The sequence below is a fragment of the Colletotrichum costaricense genome, assembly GCF_030867565.1.
Source record: "Colletotrichum costaricense strain IMI 309622 chromosome Unknown Scaffold_18.1, whole genome shotgun sequence".
NCBI classification, from domain to species: domain Eukaryota; kingdom Fungi; phylum Ascomycota; class Sordariomycetes; order Glomerellales; family Glomerellaceae; genus Colletotrichum; species Colletotrichum costaricense.
Genome location: NW_026848247.1, coordinates 118,133 through 145,715, shown reverse-complemented (window position 1 = coordinate 145,715; position 27,583 = coordinate 118,133). Strand labels below are relative to the sequence as shown.

The 27,583-nt window shown below is 55.1% G+C and overlaps 9 protein-coding genes across 9 annotated transcripts; 5 read left to right on the top strand and 4 right to left on the bottom strand.

The window, feature by feature from the left end:
* Positions 1-2,122: 2,122 nt before the first annotated feature.
* On the top strand, positions 2,123-4,669 carry CCOS01_13595 (CAP-Gly domain-containing protein; the record flags this gene model as incomplete). The annotated part of the gene is made up of 2 exons (XM_060461741.1): positions 2,123-2,613; positions 2,668-4,669. 2 exons carry the CDS (start codon positions 2,123-2,125, stop codon positions 4,667-4,669), a joined length of 2,493 nt encoding a protein of 830 aa, XP_060307461.1.
* Positions 4,670-5,106: 437 nt separating this feature from the next.
* Positions 5,107-5,739, top strand: CCOS01_13594 (uncharacterized protein; the record flags this gene model as incomplete). Its single annotated transcript, XM_060461740.1, has 2 exons — positions 5,107-5,339; positions 5,544-5,739. 2 exons carry the CDS (start codon positions 5,107-5,109, stop codon positions 5,737-5,739), a joined length of 429 nt encoding a protein of 142 aa, XP_060307460.1.
* A 401-nt stretch (positions 5,740-6,140) lies between these two features.
* CCOS01_13593 (uncharacterized protein) lies at positions 6,141-7,595 on the top strand (the record flags this gene model as incomplete). The annotated part of the gene is made up of 3 exons (XM_060461739.1): positions 6,141-6,260; positions 6,338-6,962; positions 7,048-7,595. 3 exons carry the CDS (start codon positions 6,141-6,143, stop codon positions 7,593-7,595), a joined length of 1,293 nt encoding a protein of 430 aa, XP_060307459.1.
* Positions 7,596-7,996: 401 nt separating this feature from the next.
* Positions 7,997-11,958, bottom strand: CCOS01_13592 (glycosyl hydrolase family 38; the record flags this gene model as incomplete). Its single annotated transcript, XM_060461738.1, has 5 exons — positions 7,997-8,606; positions 8,659-9,389; positions 9,444-11,187; positions 11,251-11,631; positions 11,954-11,958. The coding sequence occupies 5 exons, from the start codon at positions 11,956-11,958 to the stop codon at positions 7,997-7,999; spliced, it is 3,471 nt and encodes a 1,156-aa protein (XP_060307458.1).
* A 1,632-nt stretch (positions 11,959-13,590) lies between these two features.
* On the bottom strand, positions 13,591-14,532 carry CCOS01_13591 (uncharacterized protein; the record flags this gene model as incomplete). The annotated part of the gene is made up of 1 exon (XM_060461737.1): positions 13,591-14,532. The coding sequence occupies one exon, from the start codon at positions 14,530-14,532 to the stop codon at positions 13,591-13,593; it is 942 nt and encodes a 313-aa protein (XP_060307457.1).
* Positions 14,533-17,892: 3,360 nt separating this feature from the next.
* CCOS01_13590 (MutS domain V) lies at positions 17,893-21,039 on the top strand (the record flags this gene model as incomplete). Its single annotated transcript, XM_060461736.1, has 2 exons — positions 17,893-18,363; positions 18,448-21,039. The coding sequence occupies 2 exons, from the start codon at positions 17,893-17,895 to the stop codon at positions 21,037-21,039; spliced, it is 3,063 nt and encodes a 1,020-aa protein (XP_060307456.1).
* A 463-nt stretch (positions 21,040-21,502) lies between these two features.
* CCOS01_13589 (ribosomal protein L10) lies at positions 21,503-22,602 on the bottom strand (the record flags this gene model as incomplete). The annotated part of the gene is made up of 3 exons (XM_060461735.1): positions 21,503-21,529; positions 21,579-22,346; positions 22,429-22,602. The coding sequence occupies 3 exons, from the start codon at positions 22,600-22,602 to the stop codon at positions 21,503-21,505; spliced, it is 969 nt and encodes a 322-aa protein (XP_060307455.1).
* A 441-nt stretch (positions 22,603-23,043) lies between these two features.
* On the top strand, positions 23,044-24,827 carry CCOS01_13588 (WD repeat domain-containing protein; the record flags this gene model as incomplete). The annotated part of the gene is made up of 2 exons (XM_060461734.1): positions 23,044-23,621; positions 23,678-24,827. The coding sequence occupies 2 exons, from the start codon at positions 23,044-23,046 to the stop codon at positions 24,825-24,827; spliced, it is 1,728 nt and encodes a 575-aa protein (XP_060307454.1).
* A 499-nt stretch (positions 24,828-25,326) lies between these two features.
* Positions 25,327-26,757, bottom strand: CCOS01_13587 (DnaJ domain-containing protein; the record flags this gene model as incomplete). Its single annotated transcript, XM_060461733.1, has 4 exons — positions 25,327-25,646; positions 25,700-26,536; positions 26,593-26,662; positions 26,722-26,757. The coding sequence occupies 4 exons, from the start codon at positions 26,755-26,757 to the stop codon at positions 25,327-25,329; spliced, it is 1,263 nt and encodes a 420-aa protein (XP_060307453.1).
* Positions 26,758-27,583: the final 826 nt, after the last annotated feature.

The following is a 27,583-nucleotide window of genomic DNA, read 5'->3' as shown; positions in this document are numbered from 1 at the left end:
GGAGTGGTTGCTCGCAATAACTGCTCTGATGCTACGCCAGTCACAGTGTAAGTTGCATTGATACATTGGATAGTAATTGCTCTCCAGAGATGATAGGGCCCATGTGCGACTGCAGAAATTTTGATGAAGCACACCATCAAGATGAGAGGAGGCAGATTTTCCCACCCATGGTGTGAGCAGCTCTGCTGGTGAACCACCCGCTGCATGGCAACGAGCAACGGCGGCGTGAGGAAGAGACAGGTTCTGTACGGATACTCTTCAGACGTCGAACACGTTGAGGTGCATGTAGGCGGTCAAACTGCCCCTGCTGGACTGGGCTGGGCGTCTACTTGTACATACAACTCCGCTGTCTGCATGCAGCGTTAAGCAGCCACCGGTTCGGACGACGCAAAGCTACGACAGCGTCATGGCAACCGCGAGGGGAATGGGGAGCAGCTGGGGCCACTGACGAGCCTCCTTTTGTGCCTTCTCGACGTTCCAGGGTCTTTTTTTGTGAGATCTGCGGCCGCGCTACGATGTGTGATGGGGAAGATGAAGGAGCGATGCAGGCTGATGGCCCAATTGCAGGCGGGCATCTACTCGATCCCCTACCTTTAGGTACCTCGTCACCTCATGAAGCTTCAAGACCTGGTAAGGTAAGGTAGACGAAGCTGCCTGTCCAGTCCAGTGAAGGACTGAATCGGGATCCGCGTAAACAAGCAGCTGAGCTGTTGCTCCGCGATACAAAGAGACAGCTGTGGAATGTGCCCGACCTGACGAGACCAAAACCAAGAAGACCAACGCAGACGCAGACACAGTTGAGTCTTGCTCGTTTTGTCTCGTCCCAACCCAGATATAGCTCTCTCCTTCCCAATCATTCGTCTTCCAGTCTTCCGTCTGTCTCGCCTCTTTCTTCTCAGCCCGTGTGCCACGGCGTATGTGTCTTGCTCTTGTCATTCTTTGCATCCCACCATCCCGCCATCCCACCTCATTTGCGAATTTGCGACTCCTACCTCTATTCAGTCCTCACTTCAGTCCTCACTTCAATTACAGACAGAGTATTGAGTATTCGCCCGAGAATACCACCTTCCAACGACCACATACACCTCCGTCACGGTACCTGATCCCATCGCAAGGGTAACGCTACTCCAACTGACGGATCACCAACCCATTTCCCGCTCCCCTTGACATCCATCACCCCTGCATCTCGCTGGTCTACGGATCCTTACCCAAAGAGCTGAACCAAAAAGTGGTCAACGTCTGAGACCCCATCCCAAGGAGTCAGGACGGCCGTGCTCTCTCACAAGGGCTCACAAGGGGAAAGGAGGCTCAGAGCGTCACAAAAAGCCCCTCGTCTGGCGACCACTTTAACTCTTTTGCTTGCGTCGGGCTTCTTTTGTCCTTCATCTTCTCATCGTTGCCGTCGTTGCCGACTGCCCTGGTATCTTTGCCCGGGCCTCTCTCTCTCTCTTTCGCTCTCCCTGCGACTCATACGGAACCCTTGGTATCAGTCGGCGCTGGTCAAGCTGTTCGGAGCTGTCAGATGATCTGTCAGGCTCATTGAAAGACGAACTCGCAACGACTGTTAGAGACAAATCATTCTCCACGTCAAAGACACGCCCAAGGCCCCGAGACGATCACACCTCCCGGTTCTTTAGCTCTTAGCGCTCTTTCGGTATAGCGTCCGCCTGTCTATCTGCCAGTTTACCGCCTACCGCCCAATCGACCGAAATTTGTCCTGTCCGCCACGTCTTTGCGCTTGCCTTTCCCACCCAAGGCTGTCAGATATTTACGAATTAACCCTCCCGTTCTATCGCCCAACACGGCCTGCCTCGCGCCTCTCATTCGCTGCTCAGCTGCAATTGCGACTAAGGCAAGCAACCTTAGTTGACGTTGGCCCCAAGATACCTTACCTTGCGGGCGACGAGTGGGGCGTTCGGGAATCAACACCACCACCACAACCTGGAACCTGGTCTTACCTGCGCCGCCTAGTAGTGAGCCAAGGCCAGTAAAGCTGCCATCCGGTGCGCAATCTAGCGGTCGCATTACTGGCCGGCACCCTGTACGCGAGCACCCGCGCCCAATAATCTTCTGGACCCCTCTGGCCTTAAACACCCAAATCGACCCGACCTGACTGTTCATCATGTCCGTCACCACAACAACAGCGACCGCCGCATACGCGCCGACCCATAGAAGTCTTGCCCACCCGCCGCGAACTCTTCGCAAAGCTACCAGCTTCACTAGCAACTTCGCCTCCTCCACAACCGCTTCCTCTCCCAGTCTTAATTCCCTCTACAACACACATTCGCGACTTACGCCCTCCCATCAATCGCTTCCGCGCAAATCCTCCTTGGCTGCTCTTACTCCCAAGTCTCTCGCCTCCATCCCCGATGTAAGCGAGTCCTATGCCTACAACAGCGTGCTAGCCGAGTCGCCCGATCGCAAAATGCCACCCGCCACGCCCGGTAGGGCCGGGACCGATTTCGTTCTCGGTGATGTCGTTGAAGTCCCGGGCAACATGTTAGGCACTGTCCGTTTTATTGGTTCGGTGGATGGAAAGAAGGGCACTTTTGCTGGTGTCGAGCTGCATCCCGAGTTCTCTCAGCGGGGCAAGAACTCGGGCGAAGTGGAAGGGTAAGTTTGCGCCCAACCAGTTTGTCAATAACATTCGCGCCTGACTGCATCTAGTGTTTCCTACTTTACTACGACTCTTCCTGGCGCAGGCATCTTTCTCCCTCTCAACAAAGCCGTGAGACGAGACTCTCCTCCTGGCTCGTCTTCCAGCTCGTTTCCTCACACTCCCACTGCCAGCACCATGGGCGGTCTCAAGGTCGGCACGCAGAACTCCACGAACACACCTCCGACGCCGTCAGTGCCGCTATTCAGCAAATCTGTTGGCCCTGGCATTGCCCCCGGCCGATCAGTCAGTCCTCAACTGAAGAAGTCGATGAGCAGGCCCTCTGTACGCCCGGAGTCGCCTGTACGAAAATTACAGATGACCCCAGGACCGAGACCATCACTGGCGACACCCGGAAAGGTGCCTTCCAAATACAGCTCTCCTGCCCCGAATCGCTTCGCGCAGAGCGTTCGTGGAACGGCTGGAGACCCGAGCAAAGGTTCACGATTAGATAGGAAGCCAAGTGTTGGTCCGCGCAGTGCCTCTGCCCTTGGCCAAACGTCAATGTTTGACGAAGAGCCGATGCCCCAGCCACCAGCCACTCTGCAGCGAACACAGACCAATGGGAGCACCAATTCGGTATCTTCCTACAGCTCCAAGTTCAGAGTACCGTCGCGGGCTGGAGCCGGCTCAAGGGCCGCGTCACGAGCTCAGAACGACGACGAGGTTGATCGGCTTAGAGCACAACTGGACGACCGTGAAAGGCAGTTGAGGGATCAAGCATCTACGTTGGCAGAGATGGAAAGCAGTTTGACCGAGCTTCAGACTCTTATGGAGAGTTCGGATCTGTCAGCACCCAAGCGCAACAGTCTCGACGATAAGGACTCGATGCAACTTCGCGCATTGGTCAGAGAAAAGAATGAGAAGATTGCGATGCTCACTGCCGAGTTCGACGCACACCGAGCCGACTTCCGAAGCACCATCGACACCCTCGAAATGGCTAGTTCCGAAACCGAACGAGTATACGAAAAGCGCATCGATGAGTTGATGATGGAAATGCGTGAGCTCGAATCGCGGACGGATGACGTAGATTCGGTTGCTCGTCAGTTGAAGCAGCTTGAGGAGTTGGTTCAAGAGCTCGAAGAGGGTCTCGAGGACGCACGACGCGGTGAAGCGGAAGCAAGAGGGGAGGTCGAATTCCTCCGTGGTGAAGTCGAGCGTACACGAACTGAGCTGCGCAGGGAGCGCGAAAAGGCATCAGCCGGAATGAACGGCACCACAGGTCCAAGCAACGGAGACCGTGGCTCCATTTCCAAGGAATTGGAGCAGAAGGAAGATGAGATTCGGGGTCTTAAGGCGATCATCCACTCTCTCAGTCGCGATTCTGTTCCTGGGGCCGACAAAGCTGAGGACCCCTCCGTACGCGAGAACGCAGTGGCTCGTGAAAGGCTGGAGCTCGAGTTGGCAGAGCTCAATGATGTCGTGAAAGACAAGAGCCGTCGCGAGGAGGAGCTCGAGCGGGAAGTGGAGAGACTTCGTAGGGGAAGCGTCACGACTCAGCTCACCGGACCTCTGGCCAACGGCGGTGCGCAGCGTTCTTCATTGCGCGATTCTCGAGATACCGTCATCTTGATGCGCAACAGCGAGCCTCAGTCTCCCACGACGACGCACAAGCGTGTTCGTACACTGGACACGATGCCCGAAAGTGACGCCTACTCATCAGTCACGGATAATAGTACCCTTTGGTGCGAAATTTGCGAGACTGGCGGACACGATATCCTTACTTGCACCAATATGTTTGGCAACGAGGGTGGCAAGACCAACGGCGATGCCGGCAAGGCCATCAAGGAGGAACTGAAGCCCATCCCCGCCGAAGACAAACCGGCTCCTCTATCGCCAATCAAGTCTAAGCCGCTTGCTCCTCCGCCGACCGTCAAGATCTTCCCAAATCCGATGGATTCCGGCCCTGTGGCTGGAAAGGAGAGCGGAATTGTCGACGTCTCCAAGTGGTGTGCCCTATGTGAGAGAGATGGACACGAAAGCGTCGATTGTCCATTCGAAGATGCATTCTAGGCGGATGGACTTTGAATCTCGACAGCAAGCGTTGTTTTGGGTTGAAAAGAAGGGCCTGGCCACTCTGGTGTGCTTGTCTTGGCCGGTCTTTCAATGTCAGAGTGCGGTATATCCCATTTTGTGTAGGATTCAAGGGCGGCTAGAGCGATGGAAGTTTTTCGTTCTTGACAGCATTTGTAGCGATGATACCACAGCTCGATGAGAATTGTGTTTCGCGGAGTTGGTTTCGCATGTTGAAGTCAACCGACAGCAGGGGATGGTGGCATGAGGTCATTGGCTTGCTTTGTTGACATTCAGTTCACCCCGAGAGGTTTCTATAATACTAGTAGTAGTAGACCTTCAAAACATGAATAATGAATCCATTGCAGACACCCCTGAATCGACGGGAGATTCTCGTGGGCTGTGAAGCTCTTCGGTCGAGAAGTCAATATCATCAAATGTTCCTAGAGGACGGGCTGCATTCAGACGACAAGGGTCTTCCCGTCGCTGCCGGCCGGGGGCCTCTGGTGTTCAATGCCACTCTCCAGTGTGTGCCCTTCCACGTTTCTCCACCTCAGAGGGTCCCTGGTGACGTTTCACGGCCTTTGCGCACGACGGGGGATTCGTACCTCAAATCCTCAGCAGGGCGCAGCCCAGAGCTGGGTATTGGGTGCCAGGCACGTCTGGTGAGGTACATACTCCGTTGTTGGTCTGATGTGTCTATCCCCTTGAAGAAGTCGCCTCAGATCATGTCAAAGTTTTCGTCGTATTTTTTCCCTTTAATTTCCCATTGAGAATAGTGATCTCGTCCCTAACAATTGCTTGCGGCAAGCACAGAATAATCGCATTCTTTCCCGGCGACTATACACTAGAACATCTACATACTCGATTGTAGACTCTACAACGGCCCTCCCGAGTCCCGCGTTCCCCGAAAGCGGATCCTAGGAAGCGCACTACTGGGACGTGGACCGTACCGCAGCACTACGGACCTGCGTCAGCGTCCCCGTCAACCCGTCAGCTTCCTGCCCACTTTGGTTACCGGGGGGAAAGCAAGCAAGCAGTGGCACAGCACACAGCATAGCAGCAAGTAAGCGGGCAAGCTATTAGCTGTCCTGATTCTTGTTTCTTCAATCGCGCGCCAACGCAATATCACACGATCTTACAGCATTCGACCCCGTTGGGCCTCTTTTTGTCATTTCAATTGTTGTCCGCGTAGTTCAATCGCGAGACTTGCTTAACGACACTTTTCTCCCGACCTCATTCGTCACGGACCTCCAATTCCGGGTAGAGAATACGCTTTCTCTTCTCAACGTGTCTGATCACCAATACGCCGACCAAGAACGGACGACTACGGAATCTCTTTGGTCTGCAACACCAGCGCTTCAACGTCTACCATACACGAACTCGACGACAATCCCCTAGACTACCGTATCGTACCGGGTTGAACCCCCCAAGTCGTCTTTACGCAATCAATACACATCCGCCCTTCAAGATGGCGCAAATATTCCTCGACGTGCTCTACTCCTTTGGCAACTGCCTCAACTGCTTCCCCGGCTCGCCGACACTCAAGATCAACAGTCGGAGCTTCAAGATCCTCCGCCTGCTGGGCGAGGTAAGCTTCCTTCGCGCTCTCCTCTTTTCCACGCTTGACGAATTGGAACATGTACTAATCATTGCGAAAACACACAGGGCGGCTTCTCCTACGTCTACCTCGTCCAAGACACCCAAACCGCCGAAGAATTCGCCCTCAAAAAGATCCGATGCCCCTTTGGCGCAGAGTCGGTCGCCCAGGCCATGAAGGAGGTCGACGCCTACCGCCTCTTCGCCCGCAGCCCGGGCATCATCCACGGTGTCGACCACGCCATCGCCACCGAGCGCGGCGGCGAGCCCGGCTCCAAGACGGTCTACGTCCTCCTCCCCTACTACCGCCGCGGCAACCTCCAGGACCTCATCAACGCCAACCTCGTAAACCACACTGCCTTCCCCGAGCGCAGGCTCATGCTCTTGTTTCTCGGGGTGTGCAAGGCGCTCAGGGAGATGCATCACTACACCGGCGGTGGCGGGCAATCCTCGTCACAGCCCGCCGCAATGGAGAGGATGGAGATGGGCAACGGCGACGAAGACGATCAGGGCGCCGGGCCGAAGCGCAAGAAGAGCGGGAAGAAGAACAAGGGCGGGAAGCGCGTCTCCAGTATGGCGGCCGCCGCGGGCGCAGACGAAGAGGACGAGAACGAGCAGCAGAGGCCGCTGATGGAGGGCGAGACGCCCGGGTCCGGGGACGTAAAGTCGTACGCGCATCGGGATATTAAGCCAGGTTCGTTGCTCCCTAATCCCTAATCGCCCTCGTTTGCTCTTCAGAAAGACAGACGCCCAAGACTAACGTTGCGACCAAAAAACAGGCAACATCATGATTGACGACTCGGGCTCAAACCCAATCCTAATGGACCTGGGCTCCATCGCCCCCTCCCCGATCCCGATAACGTCCCACTCCCTCGCCATCGCCGTCCAGGACACGGCCGCCGAGCACAGCACGATGCCCTACCGCGCCCCCGAACTCTTCGACGTCCGCACGGGGACCGTCATCGACACAAAAGTCGACATCTGGTCCATGGGCTGCACCCTCTACGCCTGCCTCGTCGGCAAGTCCCCCTTTGAGGCCCGCTCCGACGAGACGGGCGGCTCCCTCAGCATGTGCGTCCTCGGCGGCGACTGGCGCTTCCCCGACGAGGGCATCAAGCGCACGGGAACCAGCGGCGGCATGAAGGGCAAAGCGGCCGCCACGGCGGACGCCGGTGCGGGAGCCGGAGAAGTCAAGATCAGCGAGCCCATTCGCGATGTCGTGAGGAAATGTCTCAATGTCGAGCCTACTGAGAGGCCAGACATTGACGAGCTCATTGACCTGGTGGAGAGCGTCATTGAAGACCTGCCTCAAGAGGGGTCGCTGTGAATGAGGTAGACGGACTCAAAGGACGAACGAAACCAAGAGGCTTGCGCAAAGAGTGATGTATTGTATAACGATGTTTCATCTTTCTACTATTCCCAAGGAAGATTCGATGGGCTTCATGTCACCACGGCGTTCTAGGGAGGGCGTATGTAGGCAAAGGAGCTAGAGAGATATTCTGGGGTTTTTTGGGGTTTTTTTAAGAGTTTTCTGAAGTACAGGCATTCACGTCCCAGGCGCCTACTAAAAGCCTTCATTATCCATCGCAGCGCCTCCTAGCCCAAGTGTACATATTCGTGGTCCAAGATCTCGCTCAAGGTGGAGGCGAGCTGTTCGTTCACCTCGTCATACTCATCCTCATCCGAGGGACACTCGTGATCGAGACCGCAGTCGCTCAAATCTTCGTCCTACAACTCGAGGCGGTATGTTGCGATCTCGAAGGGTCGCAGAGTAATCGAGAACTTTCCACCGTCAATCTTGATTTCCTCAATGTCGTCCTCCAAAAGGTTGCACTTGAAAACGCGCTTGACGTCCCAAGTCGTCTCAATGACACCCTTGCTTTGGCCGCCGAGACTGTCGTAAACGCGAAGAATAACGTTGCGGCCCTTGCGCTTGGGGAGCTCGCCACGCGTTACATCCTCGTCGTCCTCGCCACGCTTGACGGTATCGAGGATTAGGGAGCCATCCCCAGTGAGCTTCACAGGGCTCTTGTTGAGAGATGCCTGCACGGCGCTGGGCGCAGAGAGTAGCTTCAGAGGGCTGTTGAAGGCGTAGGCTGCCCGTACAGTGGAGGAGCTCAGTGTTCCTTCGTGAGGGAAGATCGCCCAGCGAATTTGGTGCGTTCCCATGTCAGCGTGAGCATCAGGAGCCTTGGGAGACCGAAGAAGAGAGAGGCGCTGCAGGTTACCGACAGTGGCGAAGCCGTACTTGCTATCGTTAAGGATAGAAACTCCGTAGTTGTGCTCAGAGAGATCGGCGAAACGGTGGCAGCAGACCTCGAACTTGGCCATGTCCCAGCTGTACAATTCATTAGCAATAGCTCTGTCATGACATGTTGGAAAAAGCATACCTAGTGTTGTAGTGAGTAGGTCGCTTCACAAGACCATACGCTGTTTCGTAAGAGGCCTCGGTATTTCTGACATCCACGGGGAATTCGACCTTGAGGAACTTCATAGTCTCGTGCCAGTCAACTTCAGCACTGCACTCAACCCATGACTGTTGCCCCTTGAGGGCGGCGGAGAGAGAAATAGTGGACTTGATCGAACTTTCTTCGCTGATCTTGATCTGAGTAGTCAAGCTGACGCGATGGGCCTTTTGCTCAGTAATTGACGTTGTGCCACTCGGGAGCTCCTTTCGAGTGTCGAGATGGTACACCTCGACATCCCAAGCTTGCCAGTAGAGAGGCTTGTCATCAAAAATGACATACTGATTGGCCTTGCCTCCCTTTGCGATCACCTCGCGATCGGCATTGCGGTCGTAGAGGGATGTAATGGTGCCATTCTGGACCTTGACCTTGAGCTGGTCGTTTTGTAACACAAAGACGCCGCTGCTAACTTCTTCAATCGTAACAGCTGGTTCTTCTTCAGAAATCTTGAAGGGACGAATGGTCAACAACTGGCCCTCGCCGCAGGCAACACCCGCTTCGGTCTCGGATATTTCGACAACCTCCTTGCGGTGCCAAGGGAGAGTATTCAGGGCAACCGTCTCACTAAGACGGCCGGTGGTGGCGGCGGACGCTCCAAAGACACTGTGGATATCTTCAAGAATCTTCTTGCCCGTCTTGAAGACCATGTCATAGAGCTAGCCAATCTAGTCAGCAATAGTTCAGGTGAAATCCGCTGTGTCGAGACTTACCTCGTCTGAATCATCGTAACACATCTCGATGGAGCTACCCGGAAGACAATCGTGGAATTGGCAGAGCAGAACAGCCTCCCACATATCGTCAATTTCCTTCTTGGGATACTTGTAGCTCTTGCTGGTATCACTAAGCGTCGCAATGGTGGCAAGCAGTTCAACTTCCCTGAGCAGGACCTCCGACTTGCGGTTGTTGAGCTTGTTGTTCGCCTGCGTGGTGTATGTACCACGATGAAGCTCGAAATAGAGCTCGCCGTACCAGGTGACAAACTCTGTGGCTTTCGGCTGCAGCTTGTCGAAGAAGTCATCGACGCTGTTGCCCATCTGCACTCTAGGCAGCATGCCAATCTGATCGGAGATACCGCGACACCGGCGGAGCTTTTCGAGATGCTGCCAAGTAGGGCCGCCGCCACCATCGCCCTTTCCGAATACAAGCAAGGAGGTGTGGTCCTGGTCCATCGACTTGTGCTGGCTGACACTGCGCTTCACGTCGCCAAAGTGTGCTTCGGCAGTATAGGTCTCTGATGGTGGCATGTGGCAGATTACTTGGCTACCATCAAGAGCAACCCAGTTGAAGGTGGTGTGTGGGAAGTTGTTGATGTTGTTCCAGCTGAGCTTCTGGGTGAGGAAGCGATTCATGCCAGCAAGTCGGCACAGCTGTGGAAGCTGAGCAGCGTATCCAAAGGTGTCGGGAAGCCAGAAGGTCTGGCAACGCTCGCCAAAGTTGCTCTCAAAAAATCTCTGTCCGTACAGGAATTGTCGCACAAGAGACTCTCCACTGGGCATGTTGGTGTCGTGCTCGACCCAGCTGCCTCCGATAGGATGGAATCGGCCCTCCTTGACCTTCGTCTTGACACGATCAAAGGCGTAGGGGTACAACTCCTTCAACCATTTGTATTGCTGGGCTTGCGAACAAGCAAAGTTCAGCTCTGGGTATCGATCCATCAAATCGCACTGGTTAGACCAAGACCTGACGACTTTGCGCTTGGTCTCAGCCCAAGGCCAGAGCCAACAACTATCGATATGACAATGGCCAATGCCGTAGACTTGAGGCTCTTTGTCATCGCTGTAGACCTTGTGCGAGTCGACATTCGAACCAAGGTACTCCTGAGCAATCTTTCGACACTTTACGATCGATTCCTTGTTGCCGAGCTCAAAGGCGTCAATGACATCGGTGGCAACCTTGAGAGCTCTGTGCTGCTCCCACGAGTCCTGAGGAAACTCCCGTGCAGCATCGCCAATGATCCAGATATCAAAGTAAAGTGCTCGTGCTTCGGGGTTGACAGCAACTATGTCAGCCCGTCCCAGTTGGAAGTACTTGTTTGGGTCTGGAGGCTGGATTGAGTCTCCACCGGGAGCGTTTCCAAACATGCCGTTGCAGGCCATCTCGATGTAGATGATGTGTTCCTTGCCGTCCCTGAACTCCTTGGGCAGGATCCATTCTGCCCGCTCGCCACCCCCAGTAAGACCCTGCAGCGGCTTGCCATCCTCGGTCCAGATGAGGCCTTCATTATTGGCATCCCAGTGAAGTTCAAGCAGGTCCTTGTCACGAAGTTCTTTCGGAACGGTCAAGACAACCTTGAACCAATGTGTCGACCATGATGGGCCAAACCAGGCGCCCACCTCGGTCTTTTTGAACTCGTGCGAAACAGCGTCCTTGAACGTTGGTCGAGTGGTTTCGGGAGCGTCCCAGACGGACAGTTTAACATGAGGTTCGCCCGATGCGGTGCCCTCCGTCATCATGCTATAGCGCAGTTAGCGGGACGTTCCCCAGCTTTACTACGGGGCATTGTGGGGGGTTACGCACGCCAGGAGATTGTGCTTCTCCCATTGCCCGGTAGAGTAGAATTGGTTAATCCTATCCTTGTAGAGCTTTGAGATCCATTGTCCGACAGGTCGAGACGCGAGAGCTGGGTAAGAGCTCTTGCTCTTGAGTTCTTTTCCGCCGCCCATGGTGGTCTGTCCAGCGAAGCTGTCGAGTAGCCTGTCTTCGGACTGCTTCAATTGCTCGACGGTACCAGGTGGAGCTGATCGATTGTTCAATCGGCGTACACGATGGGGCACCGATAAGTGGTGATGATCGGATCGCGAAGCAGTTAAAGGTGGGCCGGCGCCTTGTTCTTCTGAAGACTGGGAAGCTCGAAAGGTGTCGTTGAGGTGTTGATTAAGGGTTTTGGAGTTGTTATGGCTACGAAAGGAGGGTGTTCTTGTTAGCTTTGACCTCGGGATTGTCTGAAAGCAGAGACGGACTCGAAGCTCTTGAGGGGGGAGCTAAGGTAGAGCACGGGAGTACCCCTGCAGTACAGATAGACAGATACTGAAACACAGCCAGTAGGAGCGTGCGGGGACAGCTCGGTGCAGCGACAAGTGCGGGGAGGTTGGGCAAAGGATGGGCGTGTGATGGAGGTGACGCAGCCATCATGCGATTCCCCTTGGAGAAGCTAAGTAGCTCGGAACACCGGGCGGAATATGCTCGGTGGATCGTCCACCATTGAGAGCACCTCACATACCTCATCTTGTCGATGTGGTGATACGAATACAGCGCCCAGCGGCTGAGAGGGGAAGGTGACGGTATAGAGGATTGTCGACAAGACCGATGTTAGGATTGTGATTCGATATCCGCCCGGGCTGAGATGGCCGGAGCAAGAAGCGCCACGGATGGAGATGAGGTAGACGAGTACAATGAGGATACAGATGGCCACCAAAAAGGAACAAGTGCCCTCGTAGAAAGGAAACAAGAAACGATGCAGAGCACAGCTTGTTATTGTGATGTGTCGAATGCCACCTTGCAGTGAGTGTGATGTTGACGATAGAATTTGGAGACAGCCAGGATGTACCTTCGTCGGTGTAAGTCATACTTTCATTGCTTTCGACCGAGTGTACTTAACCCCAGCCGGTATGCACCAACACGCAAGTACGGTTGCTTTCCACTGGCGCACTTGCAACTTACCTTGGTTCATCCATGGTCATACAGGTATCGCGGTCCAAAATGCTCCTGCTGCGCCTGAAGTGGGCGAGTACGTAGCGCTTCTCAGAAACCTAGGTTACACATGAAGGGGGCTCCGCAACGAACTACCCTGTGGCTAAATATTGTATTTTGGTTAGAAGCACCTCCCTACCCGGATTACTCGTTTACTATCTCGACCACGTTGTATTGTTTCCTATGCGCGCTTTCGACTTCAATGTCCATACAACGGATTAGATGGATAGAAATGGTGAGAGAGGGAAAGTCATATCATACAGTCAGGGTACTTGGTCATAAATATTCACAACTTCGAATTGGATCTCGTGAACAGTTGCCCAGCCATCAAACGCAATATCACGCACCACGATTTGACAAAAAATGGTCTTGTGAGCTTGAGACGCAAATACAGTTACACCAATACAACGACAAGAAGAGGTCACATCATTGGGAGACATCGGGCAGAGCAGGTGTCAGTTCTGTACGCCTTCGCTTGCATGTAAGGGTAGAACGAGGTGGATATCCGGGGCAACCTGTAGGGAGTGGGAGACGTGCAGATGAGTGCGCATATCGCTTGTCAGTCAAATGGGGAACCGGCGGCAGCTTGATCGCGATGACCAGATCACCAGTTAAGAGCCCGAGGGCACACTCTTTCATAGGAGACCCCCTCCACTTCCCATGTGCAAGAGAACAGCACCGGAAAATGTCAACCGACGGAAGTGGCGCCAATAAAGACAAGCCCAACCCCGGTTGGTTGGAGGGCATGGCTTGCTGTTCGTAAGCGAAAAGCGATGGTTCGATTGTTCCACGAGATTTAAAAAATCGGTGCCCGCCAACATACGATCCCCCGATTCAAGGTTTCCCCCATCTACTTCTATCACTTTGCAAGTTCAGAGGCAGAGATCCATCAGCTTTTCAAGGCTTGAGATGATCACTCATCAGCTGAAACTTGTAGAATGGGATGATTTCAATGTGTTGTAAGAATATTCGTCTTTGTTTCCTACAGGCGCGGTCCAGGATGTATAGATACTATGTGCAAAGTGGCCAAAATAGCAAGGTATGTAGATCGCCCAGAGTAACTAATCCAATCGTCACATCGTTGTCCATGCCCGCCGTTCAACGCCACACATTAAAAAAGCCAAAAAGCCGAGAAAGAAGCAAACCTGAAGTCCCCAAACACCAACTTCAAGATGACAAGCCAGAGTCCTTGCCCCGACTTCCGGTGCCAGTGCCTGTACCGCGGTGAACGAGTTCGGATCCATCCTCTTCGTCCTCCTCATCGTCTAGATCCAAATCTTCATCGTCGTATTCTTCAACTTCCCCATCTTCGAGCTCATCCTCCATGAGCTGGTCAAAGTCGTCATCGGCCTCGCTCTCACTCTCGCTTTCGTCCTCCTCGAAGCCTAGCACGCCGAGGATGGGCACTTCCACCTTGCGGTACTGACTCCTAATCATGTTGTCGGCCATCTCAAATAGCTTGGTGTCTTTGTCCGGTGGGACCTCCTTGTCCATGGAGAAGTGGGCTTCCTCTTGGTCAGCGAGGTCATCAAGCCCCGGGATGTGCGGTGATGACATGCCCTCGGGCACATTCATGACCCAGCGCCGTACTCCTTCGCCCTTTGTAACGCGGGACCGGGTGCTCTGCGCCCTCAAGCCGGTGCGGAACTGCTTCTTTTGCCTCCGGCGTCTCCGCTGAATCCGGTCGCGGATGTACCACGCCACCACCAGCATGGCTGCCTGCATCATCTCTTGACACTTTTGCCTGTGCATGTTGGCCCAAGCCTGGCATCTTTGCTGCTGCGCGTTGGAGATAGCCTGGCAACGTTGCTGGTAATAGGCAGCGATACGCGAAACCATGGCGACATATCGGGGATCCATGGGCGGCTGGTTCGGGTCTGCATTCGCACTAGGAATCGACGTCGGCTTTGGAGGGGCCATGGACGGGTTGTTTAATGGGGGTTGCTCCTTCTTCATTGTGACATGATCATTGGTGATGTTGGCCTCGGCGGCCTTGCGTTTCAGTTGAGCAGACAGGGGAAGTGCAGGTTTCCGGAAGGAGAGATGCTCGGGCGGAGGTGTGACGGGAGCTAAAGGGTTGAAGTTGATTGTAGGTAGATGCGCCGCCATAAAGGGTGGATGTGATGTGAGCAGCGTTGCTCTATCGTGGAACGTGGTGCAGTTGGTTTGGTGTTATTGAGGTTCAAGCTGTAAGTGCACCGGGGCGTGTAAGCGAGTTCGGTCTGTTGTCGATCGAAGACACGTTCGTAAATGGTGTATAATATCTGAAATACTAGACAAGTCGTAGGATAAGGTATTCGGTAGTGATAGATAACAGAGGGAGATGAGTCCGGGAGGATCGAGGACCAGGAAGGAGTCGTGGATGTTGGGAGCGGCGGGAGTAATAGTAGTGGTTGTGGTGGGCGGTGGTGGTGGTAGTAGTAGTTGTGTTGGCAGCAGATGAGACGGATAAGGGTGTGGGATGGATGGGATCCGCTGAAGACAGATAGACAGGCGAGGTAGACGTATCAAACCAAGTGTTCGGTAGGAAATGAGGGGTGACTGGTTGGAAACGGGGGGCACTGAAAAAGAGATATATACCTACAAGGCGATATTTCAAATGCAAAGGGCGACATGACGGCGCATGTTGCCATGTTTGGGCCAAGGGTCTGATGATAAATTTGGAGAGTGAGCGAGAATGGGCTGAGAAGGAGTCGAAATCGGCCGATACCGAATGGCAACCGCGCCGTACTTTTGGGGCCAGGCCCGGTACGTACCCCACGTACCTCGATGCTGTAGGGCGGGCGTCCCAGGTACTTTCACCGACTTGTTGCAACTCCGCTTACAACGGCCATCCCGTGAGCCACGGGTGGGTCCTCTTGTCTTTCTCTCTCGAAGGTGCTCCTTCTTCCTTCCGTCGCACTTTCCATCCATCAAGCGGACATAGGGATTAGGGGATTGTGCTTTCCTTACAGCCATTTACCGGTCAAGCGCATTACCTTCCTGTAAAGTAAGGTACCTGCTTACCAAGGTGCCTAAGGTAAAGGGAGGTAATGGCGGTCAGACTGTACTTTCCTTTCTGTCAAAAAGCGATGTATCCGGCGCAGGTGAGGTAAGCAGTGGGTGGCATTATTGTGCTTACACGTCGTCGCAACTCTCCGGGCCCAACCTAACCTCATTACACCTCACCTCGATAGCCAGCCTGGGTGAAGTGGGTGGACTCTCATCCAAGCATCATCCAGTCGCCTGGTATGAGTGTGGCATGCTACGATCCGAACCATCCATTTCCCCATAATCCCATGTTGCACTGTCCCATCGTCTGCCTTGCGTCCACATGCGTGCACGTCCGACGATGTCTTCTCCAGATAGCCTCCAGCAGCCGCTGCCAGACCAAGCCACCCCATCACCACACATGCCGTCTCAGTAGCCACACTCGCACAACATCAACGCAACTTTCGCTTTTGAACTCCATCTTTTGTTCACATTGGCTTTCTCCCCCTTACCAAACCCCCGTTTGCAGCCCCGCGCGCTGCGGATCGGGTCCTGGCATGCGGATTCTTTTCTCCATCCATCGTCAATGTCAAAACACAACAGCCCATGTCTTTCCATCTTAACCGGACATTCCCATGCCGCCGCTGCCATGTGTCCAGGCCCAGACACCGCCAGCACACATTACATACAGGTAGTTGTCAAGCTAGGAAGGCACCACGAGCAAAGCTACCCTGGAAAGGGCAAGAAACGCAGGGTGCTGCCGCACAATGGAGATTGGGTGTTCTGGGGCGGCGGCAACCTTTGCCCGTCTGCCCATCTTTGATTGTCTCCAGCCCACCCTCATCCGCCTTCCTGCAAGCAGTCTCAGGCTCATAGGTTAAGTTCCCCCTAAAGACCCAAAAGACCCGAAATGGACAAGGTGATGGATCCAGCTGTTCGTTGATCCCAATGGCCAGTGAGCCACGATATGGCCATGACCGCTACGTATGATGCGACCCCCGCCCTGTCAATCTCAACATGACGGTGTTATCATTCGACCATCGCCCGCAGAGCTATGCACTATAGCACCAGCCTCACCACCAACAGAGAGTTCGCTTCCTCTCAGTGGTTGTCTAGGCGCTGTTGGCATGTCAGACACTGTGTTTTTGTGCCCGAAATTCTGGTTCTTTCGCTCACCTCCTTGCTGCAACGAGGCAACCAAGATGCCGGATCGTTCCGCAACTCTGGCCCAAGAATACCCGAACCTTTCATCCAAAACAACCCGGGGCTTGAGATCTTCACCCTCGAGACGAGTTTACTGGAAAGAAATACAGTCATCCATTACAGGAGCGCACTGTTACCCACACACCATGATCCATTGAAACTCCCTATCTTGGCCAACAGGTTGTTGTAATTGTGGCCCTTTCAACTCCAACGGGCCTCCACGCTTGTCCCTGCTACGTACGACCTCTCCAACAGAATGACGCTAGACGAAACAGAGTCTCGTAAGACGATGATGCACACCAGGCAGGTACCCGTAAAAAAGAACCAACGTGCCTACCCAAATGCAACACCCTACAGCAAACGCAATCTTTGATCGTCATTGATGCTGTCCTTTCTTGGCTTTTTCGCGCTCACAGCAACTGCGATCTTGACACATCCCTCCCTTTCGCCGCAAATCTTGCTTACAAGACCGACTCTATCTGCCTCGATGGGCCAAACAAGACCTTACTTCTGCGGGTACAGGACCCCTAATTCCGATATTATCCCCTTCTCCATTAACCCCGTTTCTTCTCCGCTTGGCAACTCCATTCTTGTTTGGTCCTGCATCCGGCTGGCGAAGCTGCCGCAATGATTACGTTACCACTGCAATAGACTGGCTTTATCCAGATCCCAAGGTATCCGCAGGCATTCATTATTGCCCGCAGTCCGATTGCCTCCCGTCTGTAATTGTGTTGGTGTAAGCAGGCCCCCCGCCGTCACATCTCCGACGACACAGAGGGCCTCGTTTAACTGCCCGTTTATCGCCGATAGCCTTCAGGAACATGTCATGCCATTTCCACCCCGGTCTGTACGTATGCCATGCTACCTTACCTCAACTTAAGGCACCTCAACGCGGTGCGAACCACAAACCCGGACACCTGGACCATGTGCCCCACACAGCAGTTCACAGCGACCGGCCTGCCAGGCCCGTCTACAAAGAATCTTCCCAATGGGAGCCAATCGATTGGGGCGGATTCAAGCTACCGTCCCGAAAAATCTCGCGATAATTCACGTCCGCGCTGCCGCTCGCATGATTTCCATTCAGCCCATTTCAACCCCGGTTTCCATCTATCTTTTACCCGAATCATTATCTCATCATTCGACTGTAACCTCCGCTTGCCGTCACAACACCATACTACATTCCTAAGCTCCCTTGCGCATGTACCTACACTGACCAACCCAACCAACCAACAAGGCCAAAGGAAAAAACTTGGATCGACGTCGCGTCCAAACAGCTCACATTCATGATATGCTCACATGTTACCCCGACCACTCACCACACTCGCCTGTCATGATCTGGTTACCCCGTTACTGAATACTGCCCGATCTTGTTCTGTCTCCGCACCTCACCTCCGCCTGCGCCGCTGCAATGGAGTGACTCGCGGCTCCAGCTTCGGCCGAGAAGTTGGAGTTTCTGGACTGCCGGGCGGGAGGAGCTGGCACTTGTCCGTCTTTGCCAGGGGCAAGAAGACAAAGTCCAAAGTGAAGCTGGATGATCTACCCCAGGGCGTTTTGCCGCTGGATCCCCGTCCCGTGCAAGATGAGGGCCCGACCTATCCAACCGTGGTGCTGCAAGCGCGCCGCAACATGCAAAAATTCGACAACTGCGTGCTCTTGACGCGAGTCGGCGGTTTCTATGAGCTGTACTTTGAGCACGCCGAGGAGTTCGGCCCCCTCTTGAACCTCAAGGTTGCTCAGAAAAAGACGAGTGCTGGTCCGGTTTCCATGGTAAATTAGTTCTCCTCTCGTGTACCAGAAAAACGTGCGTTGTTAGTCTCGTGTTCTTTGGTTCTGATATGTGATGGTTACTAGGCCGGCTTTCCCTTCTTTCAGCTGGATCGGTTCCTCAAGATGCTGGTCCAGGATCTGAATCGCTATGTCGCCATTGCTGAGGAGTTTCCCAATAATGCGTCCGAGAAGGTCAAGTCCGGTGGCCTGTTGCATGATCGGAGAGTTGCTCGTGTCATCACGCCAGGAACCTTGATTGATGAGAACTTCATGGATCCCTATGCCAATAACTACGTGCTGGCTATCCATGCGACGACAGCCCAGTCCGGGGGAGGGGTAGACGAGACAGGAGCCCCAGACTCGTCCCATTCAGCCGCTGACCGGAGCCTGACTCCGGCAACTGGTGACTCTGCCGCACCACCACCGCTACCCCTGGGCCTCGCCTGGCTAGACCTGTCCACCGGCCAGTTCTACACGCAGGCCACCGATCTGTCGGCTCTATCTTCGATCTTGTCGAGGATATGCCCCAAAGAAGTCGTGCTTGACAGCGAGATCCAGGCCCAGACAGACCATGGCCTGTTACCCATTCTCGCAGAGGACCGTCATCTGGTCACGTACAGTCCCCTCGGCGACATCAGGCGTCTTTCTGATTGGACCTTTATGCTGGAGAGCGAAATCCCTCAGGCCACGCGCGATGCCTTCACCGAACGCGAGGTCACGGCCGGCAGCCTCCTGCTGCATTACGTCAAGGAGAGGCTGCTAGGGCTGAGCATGAAGCTGCAGCCGCCGACGCGACACGAGAACATGCAAATCATGAGCATCGACAAGAACAGCGTGCGCTCACTCGAGATTAAACAGACGATCCGGGACGGCAACTTTCGCGGCAGCCTCCTCCACGCCATCAGACGGACGGCTACCAAGAGCGGCGCCCGGCTCCTCAACGACTGGCTCAGCGCGCCGTCCACGTCGCTCGACACCATCAAGCTCAGGCAGGACCTGGTCGCCCGCTTCATCGAGGAGCCGGACCTGCGCGACGGCGTGGTCCTGCTGCTCCGCCGCAGCCACGACTCCCAGCGACTCGTGCAGAAGTTCGCTCTCGGCAGAGGCGACCCGGACGACCTGGTGGCCCTGGCGAACACGATCCATGCCACCAACAGTATCCATCGGCTGTTGGCGGAAGCAGCCGACGAGACAACGTGCCTCGCGCACATGACGGCCCGCCTGAACCTCAAGGGGCCCCTGAGTCTCGCGCGCCGTATCAAGGATGCCATCGACGAGGAGGGCATCGTCCACCAGCATGAGATCGAGGCTAGCGAGGCAGGGCAGATGATGGCCCTCGCCCAGGAAATCGTCAGTAACGAAGGCACAGAAGATGATGCAGCTGCTCTCCCCAAGGGAGCCTCCGCCGCCGCCGCCGCGAAGAAGAAGCGCCCCACCTCGGTCCGGGAGGCCTACGCCGACGACAACGAGACGTGGATAATGAAACCCGAAGCCAGCGCCGTCCTACGCCGGCTACACGCCGACCTAGCAGCCCTCCACGCTGAGAAGGAATCCCTCACGGAGACGCTCCGAGACCGCCACGGCGCCGCTTCCCTGACCCTTCGCTGGTCCCCGGCCCTCGGCCACTTCTGCCATATCAGGGGCAAGGACGCCGCCCGCGCCTCCACCAGCATCAGGGCCCTGAGTTCCAGCAAGTCGACGAGCTCCTTCCACGACCCGGAGTGGACGCAGCTCGGCCACCAGCTCGAGCACGCCCGGCACAGCATCCGCACCGAGGAGCAGCGCGTCTTCCACGCCCTCCGCGCCGCCGTCGTGCTCAACCTCGTCAAGCTGCGTCGCAACGCCGCCGTCCTCGACGAGCTCGACATCGCCACCTCCTTTGCCAAGCTCGCCGTCGAGCAGGGCCTCACCCGGCCCATTGTCAACAACTCCACCGGCCACACCATCATCGGCGGTCGGCATCCCACCGTCGAGGGCGGACTCCACGAGCAAGGGCGCACCTTTATCCGCAACGATTGCCTAGTAGGAGGCGGCTCCGGCTCCGGCTCCCAAGGGGCGAAGCTCTGGCTCATCACGGGGCCCAACATGGCAGGCAAAAGCACCTTTCTCCGCCAAAACGCCCTCATCACGATCCTCGCGCAGGTGGGCTGCTACGTGCCGGCCGATTACGCCGAGATAGGCGTCGTCGACGCCCTCTTCAGCCGCGTCGGGTCCGCGGACAACCTCTACCGGGACCAGAGCACCTTCATGGTGGAGATGATGGAAACGGCGCACATTTTGCGTAATGCGACGCCGCGGTCCTTTGTCATCATGGACGAAATTGGCCGCGGCACGACGCCCGAGGACGGCACAGCGGTCGCGTACGCCTGTCTGCATCATCTGGTGACCGTCAACCAGTGTCGGACGCTGTTCGCAACGCACTTCCACCGTGTTGCTGACTTGGCGGTGCGGGATGGGTTGGGCGGTGGCGAGGGTGAGGGTGTGAGCGAACGGGTACGGGTGGAGATGTATTGTACGGATGTGGACGAGGATGAGGACGGCGGGTTCGTCTACATTCATAAGCTGGTCAAGGGCATCAACAGGCAGAGTCACGCACTCAAGGTTGCAAAATTGGCCAATCTGCCTGAAGCGGCTGTAAGCATTGCGAAAAAGGTTCTTGGTATGGAAAAAATCTAGGCTAAGTAAGACGTGGTGGTCATCACGTTTAGCGGCATGGGGAACGGTGGAGAAAAGTCACTGTACGATAGGGCGGTGTGTTGTCAAAACCTGTACACTTTTGTATGTTAGCCATGATACCCACGTGGAACTGAGGCTGAAAAGTAAAGATAACGATTGAAGTTGCTCTCTCATACGGAAATTGTGTGTGACATCAAGTAGATCAGGGTTAAAAAGCTCTTGAACATTTAAATAATCATAGGAAGCGAGGGGGAGGTTATAGAAAGAAGAAATAAGCAAGTACTAACCTTCGAGGGACGGAGAAGTGAATGCTTACGAGCATAGTCACATCACCAAGAGTCAAGAGCGAATTGTTTTTGCCGTCAAATGCGATGTGCTTGATTGACCGGCAACCCATCTATACAGCGATCAAGATCCACGTATCTTCGTAAACCCATTCGTAGCCCAGATAGTAGCCGTAACATCACCGATTTCCCGTCAAATTTAGTCGCTAGAAAGGATGTTAGCAATGGCAAACCGCGCAGAAGGATTGGGTGAACATACAAGAGACCGCCGAAGCCGCCATCCTCATCGGACTCCTCCTCCTTCTCCTCCTCCTTCTCCTCGGCCTTGGTCTCGGCAGCGCCGCCGGAAGCAGCACCGGCAGCGGGAGCGGCAGCGGCGTAGGCGTCGGGGTTGGCGATACGGTCCTTGAGCTCCTCGATCTCGGGCCAGGAGATGTCGGTCTCGATGGCGACAGCGAGAACCTTCTTGTATCCGTTGAAGAAAGAGTGGATGACGGAGGGAAGGGTGGGGAAGTTGATGGCCAGGGAGACGGCGGCGATGGCAGTGACAGCGCCGGCGAAGGTCTTGAGGAGCTGGTCCTCGGAGATGTCGAGGACATCAGCGGGGAAGCAGTTGCCCTGGTCGTAGACCTGGGCGATACCCATGCCGTAGGTGAAGGGGGAGATGTTCAGCATGTTGAGGAGGGTGGCCTCGGAGGGGCCGACCTTGGTGTTGGCCTCGACGAGCTTCAGGTCCGACACAATTTCAATGGTACCACGGGCAATCTTGGTGGGGACACCGAGAGCCTGGAAGAAAGAGGTCTTACCGGGCTCCATACCGGTGTTGCCAGCGGGAACCCAGACATCGGCGGGAGCGAGAGCACCGGCACGAGCAGGGGCGGCGACCTTGTTGGCGAGAATCTTGTCACGGATGTCCTTGAGCTCGCCGTTGGTGAAGACGAAACCGACGTTACCCTTGACGAAGGGAAGGAGACGCTCGTACTCGGGGGAGTCGGGGATGAAGGTCTTGAGGGCACGGCGAACCTAGATTTCAAACTTTGGTTAGCAAACGCGTTCTTCCAAGGTCGGCGATGCGCGATTGAGCTCCGCGTCGCGAAAAACATACCATGGTGTTCTTTCCCATCAGGACGACACCCTCACCACGGAGGGACTGTCTGATCTCGTGCATCTGCTGAGAGCTGACATTGTCGACGGTGACGATGAAGATGGACTTGTACTCCTCGAGCAAGCCCTTGAGCTTGTCGAAGTAGCCGGCCTTGTTCGCAGTTTTGCCCCCCATATCTTCTTATTTACGAAGGCAGGTTGTTTAAGGGCAAAAGAAATTTTGGGTATTGGTTGGTGATGGGAATTTGGGTATCAAAAGTTGATGTTGTAAAAGGCAAAAAAGAGGCTGCCCCTAGAATTTGCGCTTTTTGCTTCACCAAACGAAATTTCGGTGTGTGTTGCGGCTGGGCGCCGCTGCCCCCATCAGGGCAACCGAGTGGGTCTAGTCCTAAAGGAGGACAAGCGCGGGGCAGCCTGCAGGCAGATTGATGGCCCAAGCTTTGGAGAAAAAAGATACATGTTAGCTTGTACCGCTCTTTTTCCTCACAGAGATCTGGTGGTGGGGCATGTGCTCAGATGCAATGAGTCTGAAGTGAAAGTTCTACGTCCCTTGCAGGCGCAACCTCAACTCATGCCAATTGAGCGAGGACAACTTTGAATAAGTCGCATTTTCACGATGAAGGTTCCCTACAACTGCCTCGAGCCTGCGGGTAATGTGGTCTTTGCTGCCAGGGGTGGAAAGATTCACTCTTTCAGCCTGGAAGACGGCGCTCATATCTCAACATGGAAGCATCCCGACGTCGAAAAGGCTGCTGCTGCTGCTGCGTCAGCTGCTGCGGCGAAAGTTGAGATTGAAGTGAGCTCTGGTGTTCCCACGCCTTCAACCCCAGCCAACGAGGAGGATGGACCGCCCGCCAAACGTCAGAGAGTCGATAGCGGCGAGGAGGGGAAGGCGGAAGAGGCCCAGGAAGAAGTCAAGGATACCGATGCCATGGTTGTCGACAGCGAACCTCAGAAGGCCGAAGAGCAGAAAAGAGATAGGAGAAAGGGAAACAAGAACATGAGGCGCAACAACCGGGATGGCCAGCAAAACAACCGCGGCACAGCTTTTGCGAGAGTCCCGGACTACCCTGTCATCACTATCATGACGACCACCAGCAACGGAAGTCACCTATTGGCCATCTCGGGTCATGACAAGTCTCTTTGGGTCTTTGAGCACGACGGCAAGGGAAACCTGAAGGAGTTGAGCCAGAGGTACGTTGTCCGACTTACACCGTCATGTACATTAGCCTTAACACATAACTCGAAAGACAAATGCCTAAACGTCCCTGTTCGGTCCTCATCTGCCCAGACAGCGAAACCATCTTGAGCGCAGACAAATTCGGAGACGTCTACTCTCTGCCGCTAATCCCCTCGGAAGCATCGCAATCCTCCGACGCCGCGGCTCAGCCCGAGGCTGCCTCCGAAACGGCCCCCGCGGTTGCCAAACCATTCACGCCGGAAGCCAACTCCTTCACAGTGCATTCCAAGAGCAACCTCCGCGCTCTCCAGAGCCAGCTGCGCGAGCAGCAAAAGTCGAAGCGCGACGTCACAAAGGAACAGCCGGCGTTCGAGCACACGCTCCAGATCGGCCACGTCTCCATGCTAACTGCGCTGACGCTTGCGTCAAAGAGGTCCCGCCGGTACATCATCACGGCCGACCGCGACGAGCACATCCGTGTCTCGCGCTTCATGCCGCACGCCCATGTCATCGAGGGCTTCTGCCTCGGTCACGCCAACTTCATCAGTGCGCTTACGCTGCCGAGTCAGGATGTCTTGGTCTCGGGAGGCGGAGACAGCGAGCTGTTCGCCTGGGACTGGGAGAACGGCAAGGTCCTTTCCAAATTCGATATCCTGGGGCAAGTTCAGCAAATCGACAAGGAGACTACAAAGGTCGCTGTCGCCCAGCTGCTTTCGGCCAATGTCACGGAGAATGGCTTACAGGTGCCTGTCGTCCTGGTAGTATGCGAAAGGTTCGTCACTCTCATCTCTAACACCAAATCCATGATAGCTAAGTCGATAATCAGCGTATCTGCCATCCTCGTCCTTCGTTTGGCGGAAGACAACACCCTTTCACACGTACAGACCATCTCGCTCCCTGGAAACCCGCTTCACGTAGCACCTATTGCTACCGAGAACTCAATGACGAGCATATTGGTGACCATTGACCCGTCAGAGAACGACGCCGCACCCAACGGTATCGTCTCTTTTAGATGGACCGGCGCCGCCTTCTCGTCCCAGGATCTTGGAATCCAGGACGCTAGCGTGAGTGAGGCTGAGTTCGATATGTCTCACGAGCAGGTGAGGAAATTGCTTTACAATACCGAGGACTTGCGCAAGCGAGGCGATGATGAGCATGGCGAGGAGGGAGAAGGCGAGGAACAAGCGCAGGCTGAAGGCGAGCCTGTGTCAAAAGAATAGACATGGGAAGAACTTGCGTCAAAATTTACGTTGCGAGGGCTGCATACATCAGGCGGGCAAAAGCAAATCAGGCACGTTTATCATCAATTCGATTCAGCGAATTATCCTCTCTATGACCGTGAACGCCTTCCTACCAAGTCTCGAATGTCCGTCGAGCAAAAGAAGCCAAGTGATGTTTTGAGAATAAGCACGCGCTGGACCAGATTTCCCTGTTAATGTGTGCTGGTCCACTTGAATCCAGCCTCCATTCTCGACGAACCCGACACGGGCGTCTAGGCGAGACGTCGTGGCTGGTTGATTTCCACCATCTGAGAACGGTCTCCCAACGGCGAGCCCCTTCACCGTTTTCATGCAACCGTGTCCGTTCATTCGTGACTGGAGAAAATATGCAATTTCGTTCTGTCGAACGGGTTTGTGAAAAGAAATCTCGCCCACGCCCCCTTCCCCCCACCACGCCAGAGATGCTCGTAATACCAATACCATGGGAACATGACGTCATTTACTGAGAAGCGCACTGCACGCGCTCGGCACCGGGGTGGCCGTCCTCGTCGTCCTCGTCCATACCGCCAGCACCTCCGAAGACTCTAGCCTGGGAAGAGTTGTCGAGATCCTCGAGGTCGGCGGGCTCGGTCATAGCCTCAGGGGGAGGAACGGTTTGCAGCGAAGGGGCGGGAAGCAACTTCTGGAGAGCCTCGAAGGCCGCGGGGTCCTCTGTCCAGCCCTTCTCAGGAAACTTGACGTTGAACTGGATGTAAAGGTTGCCGAAGTCGTGGTGTCTAGGAGAAGGCATACCCTGGCCGCGAACCATCTTGACAGCGTCTGTGACGTGTTAGTAACTACGAACATGAAAGGCAGCACGGAATTTGACATACCAGGTGCAATGGCTTCACCGGGAAGGATCTCGATGCTGAGCCACCTGTCGTCGAGGTGCTCAATGTAGATAGTTCCACCGGCCAGCGCAGTCACCAGCTCAATCTCACACTGGTACAGAAGGTCGTCCTCCTTGCGAGTGAAGCGGTTGTGGGGCTTCTGCTCGATCTCGAAAACAACGTCACCAGCCTGGATGCCAGGGGCCTGGTCACCCTCACCGCGGAACTCAACCTTGGTGCCACTCCTGACACCACGGTCGACGTGGACGTGGAGAACCTTGCGATCGACAATGGTCTTCTTTCCGTTGCACTGCTTGCAGCGATCCTTGTCCTTGATCGTCTCGCCCTCTCCGTTACAGTCAGGGCAGACGGTCTGGAAACGCTGGATCATAGGACCCATTTGTCTCATCATGGTCTTCATGCCGTGACCATCACAGCCAGCGCAGCGCTTGACAGCACCCTCCTTGCCGCCACGGCCCTCGCACTTGGAGCAGATGACGGACCGCTGGAGAGCCAGCTTAGAAATCTTTCCGCGGTAGACATCCTCAAGGGAGACCTTGTGAGTGTGGTGAATCGTACGAGCCTTGGGGGGTCCGCGGTTAGGCATGCCGCCGCCACCGAACATGCCTCCAAGGCCGCCGCCGAAGCCGCCACCGGAACCGAAGAACTGAGCAAACAGATCCTCAGCAGCCATTCCGCCACCACCGCCGGCACCGCCTTCGAGACCAGCCTCGCCATATTGGTCGTAGACAGTACGCTTCTGGGAATCGGAAAGAATTTCGTAGGCGTGGGAAATCTCCTTGAACTTCTCCTCAGCATCGGGGTTGTGGGCGTTCTTGTCTGTGGAGGTCTTGTCAGCCGGCCCGTGAGGATGCGGCGGGTTTATTGGTGCTTACCAGGGTGGTACTTCAGGGCATTTGTCTTGTACGCCTTCTTCAGCTCCTGTTCGGTCGCCGTCGGCGCAACCTGTTTCAATGTTAATGATCTGTCCCAGCTCTTTGGAGGCACTTCTGTGTTCAACGTACGCCGAGGGTTTCGTAGAGCTTCGTTTCTTTGACCATCGTGCTGGTTGGTACAGTAATCCTTATCTAAGGATTGACGATAACCGGAGTTCTGAATAGGAATCTATGGAGGGGCCTAGGTGACCAAAAGTCAGCTGAATGAATCGAAAATGGTTCGCCAGGTTTGCAGTGTCGTCTTGCGCATTCCCGCTTTTGTGATGCGAACAAGACAGGGTCGAAGCAGAGAAAACCATCGTTTTTTGGCGGCTTCGGGGTAGAGCCGTCTCAGCAGGAGAAAGAGGTAAAGCGGATTTAGTTTGGCGGGTAAAAACATAACTCCGATTCGCTTTGCGCTGCAGGAAACACCGAGAGGTACTCACTTTCTGAAAGAAGCCGAGAATGGCGATTGCGCAACTGGGTATCTGATGTAAAACTAGAAAGAGGGAGATAGTTGCGGGGGAAAGTAGGAAAAAATTGAGAGGAGATCTGTAGCCGGGCTGGCGAGGAAGTTATTGATGGGTGAGGTTCCTGGCGGGGAGGAGTACGGTGGAAATGTACCTTGGCTGAATGGACCGAAGTGCGCTAGTGACGGGACACTGGGACACTGGATTTTTCACAATAAAGGGAGAAGCAGGCTGCAAAGGCGGGTCGCCTTGCGCATGTCCCGCGCCCAAATGGCCCCAAATTGAAATCGATGGAAGAACATGGAATTCTTTCCAGCCACTGTGGCGGTGCTGATGATGCAATACCTGCAGCCTCTCCGTCCTCTCCATCCATAGGTACCTGGTCCGAGGGGTCTTTGACGGTCCTTCGACTCCTACCTGGAGGACCAGCAGGACGGACCCTGATCGCCTTTGTCCGCCTTCCAGGGGTCTCTGATAACAAT